Below are 15,170 nucleotides of genomic sequence, written 5' to 3' on the forward strand. Positions count from 1 at the left end.
ATGTGGTTGCGGATGAAATAATTGCCTACCCGCGCATCTCTAGTGCACTAATTGTAAGTGTATCTTGTGTTTTTTGTGTTGATTTAATAAATAAATTTAAAAAAAACGATACCGATAATAAAAAAAAACCAATACCGATAATTTCCGATATTACATTTTAAAGCATTTATCGGCCGATAATATCGGACATCTCTAGTATTTTTTTTTCCGATAATGGACCATCCCAAATACATTTCTAAACACACCTGGTCTGCCAGAGAGTAAGAAGACGTAGCAGGAGGCATCAGTGTTGCCAACCTGTTGCTATATTTAGCGAGAATTGTATTAAGCAAAGAGTGTAACATTACGTTTGTTCCGTTTTTTCCCCCCCTTGTTGACGTCTCAAAAAGGGTACAAATACAAGAACACACACACACACACACACATACACGCTATAAAGCTAACCTTTCTGACAGAAGTAATAAAGGTTTTTATTGGTTTTGCAGCCCTTCTATGGAGGAGCGGATTCATCTTTACGGTGTGTTTTCGGGAGCTTGTACTTCGCCGTGTTGTTTATTTATCGATCCAATCTCCAACACCAAGGTTGGACCTATTAAAAAAAACAAAAAAAACAACGCATTTGGCTTTTGTCTTTTCCCCGTGCCATGCATATATTTAGTTGTTGTGCATTAATGGCGCAGGCCTTTGCAGAGCTCTGCTGGCGTGGCCAAGTGGCTGAAATGAGGCAACATTTCGACACAAAGCCCGTCTCAAGGGGGGAAGTAAATGAAGAAAAAAACAAACCAACATGAAAGGAGTAGGGAGCGTCGTTAGGCCGACCAATAACAGTAACCTTCCGCGGCGTTTGTGGCCACTCAGCGCTTCTTCATTGACGGCATCCTGCACGCATGTGTGCTGCCCTCAGGAGCCCCAACAGTCCACAGCTCAGAAACAAACAATAAAAACCCCACCAAAAAAAAACCCAAAAACGTCCACCTGTGTCCTCATCCATCCTGCATCCACGTTGCAACGCTAACTTATTCACGTGCGTTAAAGTTCACCTGCTGCAACATCCTTTTTTTTGTCTTTATTGATGGGGAAGTCACAGGTGGAGACCCCCCCCCCCCCCCCCCCCACACACACACACACACACAGCCCCCCTCCTCCCCACGCACACACACACACCTTGCCGAAAGAGTCAATTACTCACAGCTGTTGGCGGCAGACGCTCCGCAGAAGGCGCACAAAGTCGCGCACAGGGCGAGCGTGAGCGTTGGCCCGCGCATTTTTTTCCCGCCCGTCCGTCCGTGCGTGTTTTTCGTCCGTCCCCCCCGCCGGCCCCCCTCGCTCCTTTTTATCCCGCAGAGTGTCTCGGCGACGCGGCGGCGATGCGAGGCGGAGAGGAGAGGCTCCTCATGCCGCGGCGTCCGTGGAGAGAGGCGGTGTGACGTTGGAGGAGCGGAGCGCTCCCACGACGACAAGGCGACACCACCCTCCACCGTGTGAGGCGGCCGACGTCCGCTCTCGCTCACTCGGCAGCATCCCTCCTCCTCCTCCCCCCGCCTCCTCCTCCTCCTCCTCCTCCACCCGGCCTGCTCCCACCCACCAGGAGGGGGAGAGCTCTGACTACAACCTCAATTTAACACTTTTACCGTGGCTTTGAACCATGTCTTCATTAAAGGCCTACTGAAATGATTTTTTTTTAATTTAAACGGGGATAGCAGATCCATTCTATGTCTCATACTTGATCATTTCGCGATATTGCCATATTTTTGCTGAAAGGATTTAGTAGAGAACATCGACGATAAAGTTTGCAACTTTTGGTCGCCTTGCCTGTACCGGAAGTAGCGTGACGTCACAGGTTGAAAGGCTCCTCACATTTCCCCGTTGTTTACACCAGCAGCGAGAGCGATTCGGACCGAGAAAGCGACGATTACCCCATTAATTTGAGCGAGGATGAAAGATTCGTGGATGAGGAACGTGAGAGTGAAGGACTAGAGTGCAGTGCAGGACGTATCTTTTTTCGCTCTGACCGTAACTTAGGTACAAGCTGGCTCATTGGATTCCACACTTTCTCCTTTTTCTATTGTGGATCACGGATTTGTATTTTGAACTACCTCGGATACTATATCCTCTTGAAAATGAGAGTCGAGAACGTGAAATGGACATTCACAGTGACTATATCTCATACTTGCCAACCTTGAGACCTCCAATATCGGGAGGTGGGGGGTTTTTGGTCGGGGGTGGGGGGTGGGGGGGTTGTTTGGGGGTGGGGGGGTTGTTTGGGGGCGGGGGGCGTGGTTGGGGGTGTGGTTATTTACAGCTAGAATTCACCAACTCGAGTATTTCATATATATTTCATATATATATATATATATATATATATATACATATATATATATATATATATATATATATATATATATATATATATATATATATATATATATATATATATATATATATATGTGTATGAAATACTTGACTTTCAGTGAATTCTAGCTATATATATATATTTTTTTAATTTTATTTTATTTACATAGAAAAAAAACAAACAAACTTGAATTTCAGTGTTCCAGTGGCTATCCATTAGATGGCAGTATTGTCCTGTTTAACTTCTCCGTACATGATGAGTATATCATTTCGGCCGCCATGTCTGTAATTTCCTTGTTCTTCTGCTTCGTCTCCTTGTTGTGTGCGCAGTTGTGCACTCTATAAAAGCCCTAGATGTTATGACGTCTTTGGGCAGGCAAGCTGTTTATTTTGTGGGAAAGCGGATGTGAGAACAGGCTGTCCCCACTCAGTCTCAGGTCCGCATTGAGCTGGAGGGGGCGTGGCATCCAGCTCCGGCTGAATACCGGGAGTTTGTCGGGAGAAAATCTCTGCCGGGAGGTTGTCGGGAGAGGCGCTGAATATCGGGATTCTCCCGCTAAAAACGGGAGGGTTGGCAAGTATGCTTTATCTCCACAACAATATATCGGCGACGCACTTTAGCTACAGAGCTAACATGATAGCATCGGGTTTAACTGCAGATAGAAACAAAATAAATAAACCCCTGACTGGAAGGATAGACAGAAAATCAACAATACTATTAAACCATGGACCTGTAACTACACGGTTAATGCTTTCCAGCCTGGTGAAGCTTAACAATGCTGTTGCTAACGACGCCATTGAAGCTAACTTAGCTACGGGACCTCATAGAGCTATGCTAAAAACATTAGCTATCCACCTACGCCAGCCAGCCCTCATCTGCTCATCAACACCCGTGCTCACCTGCGTTCCAGCGATCGACGGAGCGACGAAGGACTTCACCCGATCATCGATGCGGTCGGCGGCTAGCGTCGGATAGCGCGTCTGCTATCCAACTCAAAGTCCTCCTGGTTGTGTTGCTGCAGCCAGCCGCTAATACACCGATCCCACCTACAGCTTTCTTCTTTGCAGTCTTCATTGTTCATTAAACAAATTGCAAAAGATTCACCAACACAGATGTCCAGAATACTGTGGAATTTTGAGATGAAAACCGAGCTTTTTGTATTGGATACAATGTGTCCGAATACTTCCGTTTCAACCATTGACGTCACGCGCATACGTCATCATACATAGACGTTTTCAACCGGAAGTTTCGCGGGAAATTTAAAATTTCACTTTATAAGTTAACCCGGCCGTATTGGCATGTGTTGCAATGTTAAGATTTCATCATTGATATATAAACTGTCAGACTGCGTGGTCGGTAGTAGTGGCTTTCAGTAGGCCTTTAAAGTGGGGGCACTGGGAACGAGTTGCTTCAAAAGGAAACAAAAGGAGGCAAAACGCGAAATGTCACCACAAAAAATGCATTTTGTCATCGTTGATGTCGTTGTTTGGACTCCCACGAATAAAATGTGGCGCATCGGCACTCCGCTTTTAAACACAATCTGCCAGGGAATAAGAAGACGTTGCAGGAGGCATCAGTGTTGCGGATTTAGCCACTTTGTTGCTATATTTAGTGAGTATTGTATTAATCGAGGAGTGTAACATTGCGTGTGTTTGAATTTTTCCATACAGAGCCCTCACTTCGGTATTTTTTTCCGATGTTCGACCCCCACAAATACATTTCTAAACATGCCTGGTCTGCCAGAGAATAACAAGACGTAGCAGGAGGCATCAGTGTTGCCGACTTAGTGACTTTGTTGCTATATTTAGCGAGTATTGTATTCATCGAGGAGTGTAACATTGTGTGTGTTAGAATTTCTCCATAGAGAGCCCTCACTTCGGTAATTTTTTCCGATGTTCGACCTCCCCAAATACATTTCTAAACACGCCTGGTCTGCCAGAGAATAAGAAGATGTAGCAGGAGCCATCCGTTATGCCAACTGAGCGACTATGTTGCTGTTTTTAGCGAGCTTTATATTAAGCAAAGAGAGTAACATTACGTGTGTTCCGATTTTTTTTACTTACAAAGCCCTCACTTCGATATTTTTTTCCGATGTTCGACCCCCACAAATACATTTCTAAACACGCCTGGTCTGCCAGAGAATAAGACGTAGCAGGAGGCATCAGTTTTGCAGACTTAGCGACTTTGTTGCTATTTTTAGAGAGCTTTGTATTAAGCAAAGAGCATAACATTACGTGTGTTCTGATTTTTCACATACAAAGCCCTCACTTTGATATTTTTTTCCGATGTTCGACCCCCACAAATACATTTCTAAACACGCCTGGTCTGCCAGAGAATAAGAAGACGTAGCAGGAGGCATCCGTTATGCCAACTGAGCGACTTTGTTGCTATTTTTAGAGAGCTTTGTATTAAGCAAAGAGAGTAACATTACGTGTGTTCCGATTTTTTTTACATACAAAGCCCTCACTTCGATATTTTTTTCCGATGTTCGACCCCCACAAATACATTTCTAAACACGCCTGGTCTGCCAGAGAATAAGAAGACGTAGCATGAGGCATCAGTGTTGCCGACTTAGTGACTTTGTTGCTATATTTAGTGAGTATAGTATTAATCGAGGAGTGTAACATTGCGTGTGTTTGAATTTTTCCATACAAAGCCCTCACTTCGGTATTTTTTTCCGATGTTGGACTTCACAAATACATTTCTAAACCTGCCTGGTCTGTCAGAGGATAAAAAAACGTAACAGGAGGCATCGGTTTTGCCAACTGAGCGACTTTGTTGCTATTTTTAACGAGTATTCAGACCTTTTTCGATTCTAGGGGTTCTTAACCTTTTTGATGTTGTTATGAATTATATTATTTTGTCATGGACACGTGTATTTTATTGGGTCGTTTGGACTCCCACAAATAAAATGTGGTGCATCGTTACTCCGCTTTTAAACACAATTAATCTGCCAGAGAATAAGAAGACGTAGCAGGAGGCATCAGTGTTGCCGACTTAGCGACTTTGTTGCTATATTTAGCGAGTATTGTATTAATCGAGGCGCGTAACATTACGTGTGTTTGAATTTTTCCATACAGAGCCCTCACTTCGGTATTTTTTTCCGATGTTCGACCTCCGCAAATACATTTCTAAACACACCTGGTGTGGCAGAGAATAAGAACACATTTTGTCATCGTCATCGCCGTGCGTAGAAAGATGCTATTATGAATTGTGTTATTTTGTGGTATTTTATTGGGTTGTTTGGACTCGCACGAATAAAATTTGGCGCGCCGTTATTCCGCTTTTAAACACAATTGATCTGCCAAAGAATAAGAAGACGTAGCAGGAGGCATCAGTGTTGTCAACCTGTTGCTATATTTAGCGAGTATTGTATTAAGAAGAGTGTAACATAACGCGTGTTGCGATTTTTCCATACAGAGCCCTCACTTAGTTATTTTTTTGCGATGTTGGACCTTCCCAAATAAATTTCTAAACACGCCTGGTGTGCCAGAGAATAAGAAGACGTAGCAGGAGGCATCAGTGTTGCCGACTTCGGAAATGTGTTGCTATTTTTAGTGAGTACTGTATTATCAAGGAGCGTAACATTACGTGTGTTTGAATTTTTCCATACAGAGCCCTCACTTCGGTATTTTTTTTCAGATGTTAGACTTCACAAATACATTTCTAAACACGCCTGGTCTGCCAGAGAATAAGAAAACGTAGCAGGAGGCATCAGTGTTGCAAACTTAGCCAGCGAGTATTCAGACCCCACGAAATGCTAGCGTTTCTTAACCTTTTTGACTTCGGGGCCCAACTTTTCCACTACACAGGGGGCCGGGTCCCATCTAAATATTAACACTGAATTAGTATTCTTACTCTTCATTGTCATCATATTCAATAACTACTGTATATCCAACCTGCAGTTTACAATATTGTCAAATTATATAATCCCATGTGTTTATTCATTATTATTTAATTATGTTGTTTTTTTTACGGATACTGGAGTATTGGCCGATACCGATATTAATCCGATTTGGTATTGGCACACATCGCCAATGACAGATGTGTGCTTCCGAAGTGGAGCGGTAATTTGCGTTTACTACACTAATAACTTGTGAAGTTAAGGTCATGACGCAGTGAGTTGAATGATGCGGACACGTTTGTTACTGGAGACTTTGTATGTGCAAGTAGTATGCAACTGTAATTATTTGATACTGGTTTATATGGACAAATGTCAATATTGTTCAACAAGGGGCACTTATTACATATGTCTAGCTTGTGTGCTATTGTGTGCTTCGCTGTTGTGTAGCTGCTCCCTTTAGTCAGTTACTTGACTTAAATAGAAGAACTTTGTGTGTCTATTGGAGGAAATGTAGATATTATCTGGCAAATCGTATCATAAAATATACAATATATCATGTGTGTAGTTTTTTTTGCAAGGCCTTGTAGTGTTTGAGGTTTCCATTCATTTGTGTTTATTGGACACCATTTTTTTTTTCTTCTTTTGGACGCACTTGTATCGCAACAAGACATTTTGTGCCGCTTTCAAGACGATGAGGACGAATCACAAAGGCAAAGTGCAGGAAATTGACTACAAAGACGGGGAATATGTATTTATTATATTGAATATGCCGCTGCCGGGAGGGAGCTATCGCCATAGAAACACATGTTGACCTCAGGGAATAAAAGATTCTAGTGAAATAGTCTCCCATCGTACTGTAAGTATGCTGATCTGATGCTCCAAAACATCATACTAATGCATGTACTCAATAAATACAGTGTACTAGCATTGTATACTGAAGATAGACACTACAAAATAAAAGTATAATGTACTACAACAATATATTCTATACTACACAAATAGCACAAATATATACTCAAAAACATCCCTACAAGAATATCATTATATACTAGAAAAATAATATATTATATACTGACCATGTATGCTTCAAAATGTCATATTTTATGCTACAAAATATCTTATTATTCACTGAATATATACACTACAAAATATATTTTATACTATGTAAATAAGACATTACACACTGCAAAAGTGTATTGCATTCTGAATATATACTACAAAAATATTTATTTATACTCAAAAATAATAACGAAATTATAAACAGATATTATATGCTGCAAAAATATAATACTTATTATTTATTACTGTTTTCCCTAATACTAGGTAAGCTATACTACAAAAAAAATTATATACTCAAAAATATCCCTACAAAAATAACATATACTACAAATGTAGTATATAATATACTGACCGTATATACTGCAAAATATCTTATGTATTACTACAAAAATATCATATTATATACTCAAAAATATCCCTACAAAGTAACATTATATACTACAAAAATATATTATATAGTCAAAAATATCCCTACAAAATAACATTACGTACTAAAAAATATATACTGATTATTTATACTGCAAAATATATTTTATACTACAAAATTATCATAGTTATTATTTATTACTGTTGTTCTTGATACTTGGTGAGCTATACGACACAAATATCATATTATATACTCAAAAACATCCCAACAAAAATACAGTTATATAATAGAAAAATTATATATTATATACGCTATATGCTTCAAATTTTCATATTTTATGCTACAAAATACCATATTATACACTGAATATATACACTACAAAATATATTTTATATTATGTAAATAAGACTATACACACTGCAAAAATGTATTGCATTCTGAATACATACTACAAAAATATTTATTTATACTGCAAAAATAACACCCTGAACTACGAAAATATCTTATTTTGTACTACAAAAAGACATTATTATATGTTTCAAAAATATTATATTTATTATTTATTACTGTTTTCCCTAATACTTAGTGAGCTATACTACAAAAAAATATTATATACTCAAAAATATCCCTACAAAAATAACATTATATACTACAAATGTGGTATATAATATACTGACCATATATACTGCAAAATATGTTATGTATTACTACAAAAATATCATATTATATACTCAAAAATATCCCTACAAAAATAACATTATATACTACAAAAATATATACTCAAAAATATCCCTACAAAATAACATTACATACTAAAAAATATATACTGATTATATATACTGCAAAATATATTTTATACTACAAAAATATCATAGTTATTATTTATTACTGCTGTTCTTGATACTTGGTGAGCTATACGACACAAATATCATATTATATACTCAAAAATATCCCGACAAAAATAATAATAATAGTATATGGTATACGCTATATGCTTAAAATTTTCATATTTTATGCTATAAAATATCATATTATACACTGAATATATAAACTACAAAATATATTTTATACTATGTAAATAAGACATTACACACTGCAAAAATGTATTGCATTCTGAATATATCCTCCAAAATATTTATTTATACTGCAAAAATAACACCCTGAACTACGAAAATATCTTATTTTGTACTACAAAAAGATAATATTATATGCTTCAAAAATATTATATTTGTTATTTATTACTGCTTTCCCTAATACTTGGTGAGCTATACTACAAAAAAATATATACTCAAAAATATCCCTACAAAAATAACATGATATACTACAAATGTAGTATATGATATACTGACCATATATACTTCAAAATATCGTATGTGTTACTACAAAAATATCATATTATATACTCAAAAATATCCCGACAAAATAACATTATATACTACAAAAATATATTATATACTCAAAAATATCCCTACAAAATAACATTACATACTAAAAAATATATACTGATTATATATACTGCAAAATATATTTTATACTACAAAAATATCATAGTTATTATTTATTACTGTTGTTCTTGATACTTGGTGAGCTATACGACACAAATATCATATTATATACTCAAAAATATCTTGACAAAAATAATAATAATAATATATGGTATACGCTATATGCTTAAAATTGTCATATTTTATGCTATAAAATATCATATTATACACTGAATATATACACTACAAAATATATTTTATACTATGTAAATAAGACATTACACACTGCAAAAATGTATTGCATTCTGAATATATACTACAAAAATATTTATTTATACTGCAAAAATAACACCCCGAACGACGAAATTACAAACAGATATTATATGCTACAAAAATATAATACTTATTATTTATTACGGTTTTCCCTAATACTTGGTAAGCTATACTACAAAAAAATATTATATACTCAAAAATATCCCTACAAAAATAACATATACTACAAATGTAGTATATAATATACTGACCATATATACTGCAAAATATCTTTTGTATTACTACAAAAATATCATATTATATACTCAAAAATATCCCTACAAAATAACATTATATACTACAAAAATATATTATATACTCAAAAATATCCCTACAAAATAACATTACATACTAAAAAATATATACTGATTATATATACAGCAAGATATATTTTATACTACAAAAATATCATAGTTATTATTTATTACTGTTGTTCTTGATACTTGGTGAGCTATACGACACAAATATCATATTATATACTCAAAAATATCTTGACAAAAATAATAATAATAATATATGTTATACGCTATATGCTTAAAATTGTCATATTTTATGCTATAAAATATCATATTATACACTGAATATATACACTACAAAATATATTTTATACTATGTAAATAAGACATTACACACTGCAAAAATGTATTGCATTCTGAATATATACTACAAAAATATTTATTTATACTGCAAAAATAACACCCCGAACGACGAAATTACAAACAGATATTATATGCTACAAAAATATAATACTTATTATTTATTACTGTTTTCCCTAATACTTGGTAAGCTATACTACAAAAAAATATTATATACTCAAAAATATCCCTACAAAAATAACATATACTACAAATGTAGTATATAATATACTGACCATATATACTGCAAAATATCTTATGTATTACTACAAAAATATCATATTATATACTCAAAAATATCCCTACAAAATAACATTATATACTACAAAAATATATTATATACTCAAAAATATCCCTACAAAATAACATTACATACTAAAAAATATATACTGATTATATATACAGCAAGATATATTTTATACTACAAAAATATCATAGTTATTATTTATTACTGTTGTTCCTGATACTTGGTGAGCTATACGACACAAATATCATATTATATACTCAAAAATATCCCGACAAAAATAATAATAATAGTATATGGTATACGCTATATGCTTAAAATGTTCATATTTTATGCTATAAAATATCATATTATACACTGAATATATAAACTACAAAATATATTTTATACTATGTAAATAAGACATTACACACTGCAAAAATGTATTGCATTCTGAATATATACTACAAAAATATTTATTTATACTGCAAAAATAACACCCCGAACGACGAAATTACAAACAGATATTATATGCTACAAAAATATAATACTTATTATTTATTACGGTTTTCCCTAATACTTGGTAAGCTATACTACAAAAAAATATTATATACTCAAAAATATCCCTACAAAAATAACATATACTACAAATGTAGTATATAATATACTGACCATATATACTGCAAAATATCTTATGTATTACTACAAAAATATCATATTATATACTCAAAAATATCCCTACAAAATAACATTATATACTACAAAAATATATTATATACTCAAAAATATCCCTACAAAATAACATTACATACTAAAAAATATATACTGATTATATATACAGCAAGATATATTTTATACTACAAAAATATCATAGTTATTATTTATTACTGTTGTTCTTGATACTTGGTGAGCTATACGACACAAATATCATATTATATACTCAAAAATATCCCGACAAAAATTATAATATTAGTATATGGTATACGCTATATGCTTAAAATTTTCAAAATACAAAATCTACAAAATATATTTTATACTATGTAAATAAGACATTACACACTGCAAAAATGTATTGCATTCTGAATATATACTACAAAAATATTTATTTATACTGCAAAAATAACACCCTGAACTACGAAAATATCTTATTTTGTACTACAAAAAGATAATATTATATGCTTCAAAAATATTATATTTGTTATTTATTACTGCTTTCCCTAATACTTGGTAAGCTATACTACAGGGGTGTCAAAGTCAAATGGACGGAGGGCCAAATAAAAAATTTAGCTACAAGCCGAGGGCCGGACTGTTCGAATGTTCATTGAAAAATGTTTAAATGACGCATATAGTCTAGTGAACCTAATTGAACCTACTGAAAACCTAACAAATATATTCCAATATGATCAGATAAATAAAGCAATATTTTCTTATGGCTCTGTCAGTAATCTTTAATTTTCAACAGACACAAAAGACAAATTTCCTTTATATAAAAATCCCCATAACATGAACATTAAATGAAAGAAACCGGTATTCAAGGCACCATCAGTAGCCTATATTTTCTATTTTAGCAAAAGTGGGCTAAATTTACTTCAAAGAAAAAAACAATAATAGCAATTTTCTATCATCCACTCAACTGAAATATTTTTAAAATATAATTAAATTGAAATACAATAAAATAAAGTGCAAAAATCTATAAATCAAAAACAACACTTTGTTTAAGGAGAAGTAACATGCAGTGAAAACAAATATTAAACTTTAACTTTTAAACTTGAATTGAGTAAAAACTCTAAATATGTGATTGCACAGTAATGTTCACATTAAACCCCCCTCCTCCCTCCGTGGGAGGGAGGCGAGTTGGGTGCCCGAAACCCCCCGCTGGTTTCGGCCCGCCCCCTTGGCGCGCGTGGCACGGCGGGCTCCGCGACTGACGGCCGGGCTGCAGCCCTTCGGCCGGCAGGCGCGTCCCGGCGGGCCGCTCGCCCCCTTTCGGAACCTTGGACCGGCATCCGCTTGGTGCGTGTAAAAGATCTGCGGTCTGCGGGCCGGTTCTAATAATAAATCAAGATCATCCCAAGGGCCGTAAAAAACCTTCTCGCGGGCCGGATATGGCCCGCGGGCCTTGACTCTGACATATGTGCTATACTACAAATAAATATATACTCAAAAATATCCCTACAAAAATAACATGATATACTACAAATGTAGTATATAATATACTGACCATATATACTGCAAAATATCTTATGTATTACTACAAAAATATCATATTATATACTAAAAAATATCCCTACAAAAATAACATTATATACTACAAAAATATCATATTATTAAAGTGCTATAAAACTGCATTTTAGTGGCAAACGTTTGCCTTGTTGTGATGAAATGTAGAAAAGGTACATTTTTGATTAGATTAAGACTAGACTAGATGTGTAGCATACAAAAGAGAAAATACAGACTTTTTGTGCTTTTATGTGACAAAACAGTGTTAGATGGTAAAATATGGCGGCAGTGGGATAAAACATTAGATTTTGTGGTGACTTGGGTGTTTTTGAGGCCGCGAGAGGAGCAATCGGTGTCACTTGACTGCTTGAGTGGAGACGGAGAGAACCTTCTTCTTTTATTTATGGCCCACAATATCAGAGATTGGGAACTCTGCAGGAGCTCAACGACTTTGCTGCCAAACAGAAGCACAAAGTGAACATTTCCCCCCGAAGATGATGTCACCGTCCATGCTGATGACGGTTGTCACGGCGACTGATGAGCCCTGATGAGCCTCCTCAACCACAAGGACACTCGCAGGCGCCCGCCAAGATGGACGCTCCTCATTTTCATCCTCCTTGTCTGCCGCGCTCAAACTTTGCCGAGTGCCTTCTCTCCCGGGTGGCGTTCACCACCGCGACTCCAACACCACCGCGACTCCAACGACCCTGAGACAATGCTGCAATCAGGGAGGCGTCGCAGGTCACGTCAAGGCGCCAGACATCCGCACAAGAAGGGAAGAAGCAAAAAGGCCAGCTCCTCATTTCTTTGACCATCAAACCTCAGCTAAAGACTCGCAATTTTCAGCCTGTTCAAAGCAATTAGCGACTAGTTAGCATGAAAAGCTGAATTAGTGTCAGGTTAGCACGAAAAGCTAAATTAGCGTCACGTAAGCGTGAAAAACTGAATTAGCGTTAAGTTTGCATGAAAAGCTGAATTAGTGTCAAGTAAGCGTGAAAAGCTGAAATAGCAACAAGTTAGCGCAAAAAGCTGAATTAACGTCAAGTTAGCGTGAAAAGCTGAGTTTGCGTCAAGTTAGCGTGAAAAGCTGAAATAGCAACAAGTTAGCGCAAAAAGCTGAATTAGCGTCAAGTTAGTGTAAAAAGCGGAATTAGCGTCAGGTTAGCACAAAAAGCTGAATTAGCGTCACGTAAGCGTGAAAAACTGAATTAGCGTTATGTTAACGTGAAAAGCTGAATTTGCGTCAATTAAGCATGAAAAGCGAAATTAGCGTCAAGTTAGCGTGAAAAGCTGAATTAGCAACAAGTTAGCGCAAAAACCTGAATTAGCGTCAGGTTAGCACGAAAAGCTAAATTAGCGTCACGTAAGCGTGAAAAACTGAATTAGCGTTAAGTTAACGTGAAAAGCTGAATTTGCGTCAATTAAGCATGAAAGGCTGAATTAGCGTCAAGTTAGTGTGAAAAGCTGGATTAGTGTCAAGTTAGCGTGAAAAGCTGAATTAGCATCAAGTTAGCGTGAAAAGCTGAATTAGAGTTAAGTTAGCATGAAAAGCAGAATTAGCGTCAAGTTAGCGTGAAAAGCTGAATTAGCGTCAAGTTAGCGTGAAAAGCTGAGTTAGCGTCAAGTTAGCGTGAAAAGCTGAGTTAGCGTCAAGTTAGCGTGAAAAGCTGAATTAGCGTCAAGTTAACGTCATAAGCGGAATTAGCGTCAAGTTAGCGTGAAAAGCTGAATTTGCGTCGAGTTAGCGTGAAAAGCTGAGTTAGCGTCAAGTTAGCGTGAAAAGCTGAATTAGCATCAAGTTAGTGTGAAAAGCTGAATTAGCGTCAAGTTAGTGTGAAAAGCTGAATTAGCGTCAAGTTAGCGTGAAAAGCTGAATTAGCGGCAAGTTAGCGTCATAAGCGGAATTAGCGTCAAGTTAGCATGAAAAGCTAAATTAGCGTCAAGTTAGTGTGAAAAGCTAAATTAGCGTCAAGTTAGCATGAAAAGCTGAATTAGCGTCAAGTTAGCATCATAAGCGGAATTAGCGTCAAGTTAGCGTGAAAAGCTGAATTAGCGTCGAGTTAGCGTGAAAAGCTGAGTTAGCGTCAAGTTAGCGTGACAAGCTGAATTAACGTCAAGTTAATATGAAAAGCTGAATTAGCGTCAAGTTAGCATGAAAAGATGAATTAGCGTCAAGTTAGCGTGAAAAGCTGAATTAGCGGCAAGTTAGCGTCATAAGCGGAATTAGCGTCAAGTTAGCGTGAAAAGCTGAATTAACGTCAAGTTAGCGTGAAAAGCTGAATTAGCAACAAGTTAGCGCAAAAAGCTGAATTAGCGTCAAGTTAGTGTAAAAAGCGGAATTAGCGTCAGGTTACCACGAAAAGCTAAATTAGCATCACGTAAGCGTGAAAAACTGAATTAGCGTCAATTAAGCATGAAAAGCTGAATTAGCGTCAAGTTTTTGTGAAAAGCTGGATTAGTGTCAAGTTAGCGTGAAAAGATGAATTAGCATCAAGTTAGCGTGAAAAGCTGAATTAGCGTAAAGTTAGCGTGAAAAGCTGAATTAGCGGCAAGTTAGCGTGAAAAGCTGAATTAGCGTCAAGCTAGCGTGAAAAGCTGAGTTAGCGTCAAGTTAGCGTGAAAAGCTGAATTAGCCTCAAGTTAGCATCATAAGCGGAATTAGCGTCAAGTTAG

The 15,170-nt window shown here is 36.2% G+C and overlaps 1 protein-coding gene across 3 annotated transcripts in view; it reads right to left on the reverse strand.

Moving 5' to 3' along the window:
• Positions 1–1,476, reverse strand: part of LOC133658960 (contactin-associated protein-like 5) — a 318,220-nt gene extending 316,744 nt beyond the window's left edge. For 2 of the 3 annotated variants that reach the window (XM_062061522.1, XM_062061521.1), the window contains exon 1: positions 1,190–1,476. In XM_062061522.1, the coding sequence (XP_061917506.1) occupies positions 1,190–1,265 (76 nt within the window). In that variant the 5' untranslated portion in view covers positions 1,266–1,476. Of the gene's footprint in view, positions 1–787; positions 807–1,189 lie in introns of those variants that run through there. The other variant, XM_062061524.1, reaches the window with a different exon arrangement.
• Positions 1,477–15,170: the final 13,694 nt, after the last annotated feature.

Source organism: Entelurus aequoreus, linkage group LG10 (assembly GCF_033978785.1).
Source record: "Entelurus aequoreus isolate RoL-2023_Sb linkage group LG10, RoL_Eaeq_v1.1, whole genome shotgun sequence".
NCBI classification, from domain to species: domain Eukaryota; kingdom Metazoa; phylum Chordata; class Actinopteri; order Syngnathiformes; family Syngnathidae; genus Entelurus; species Entelurus aequoreus.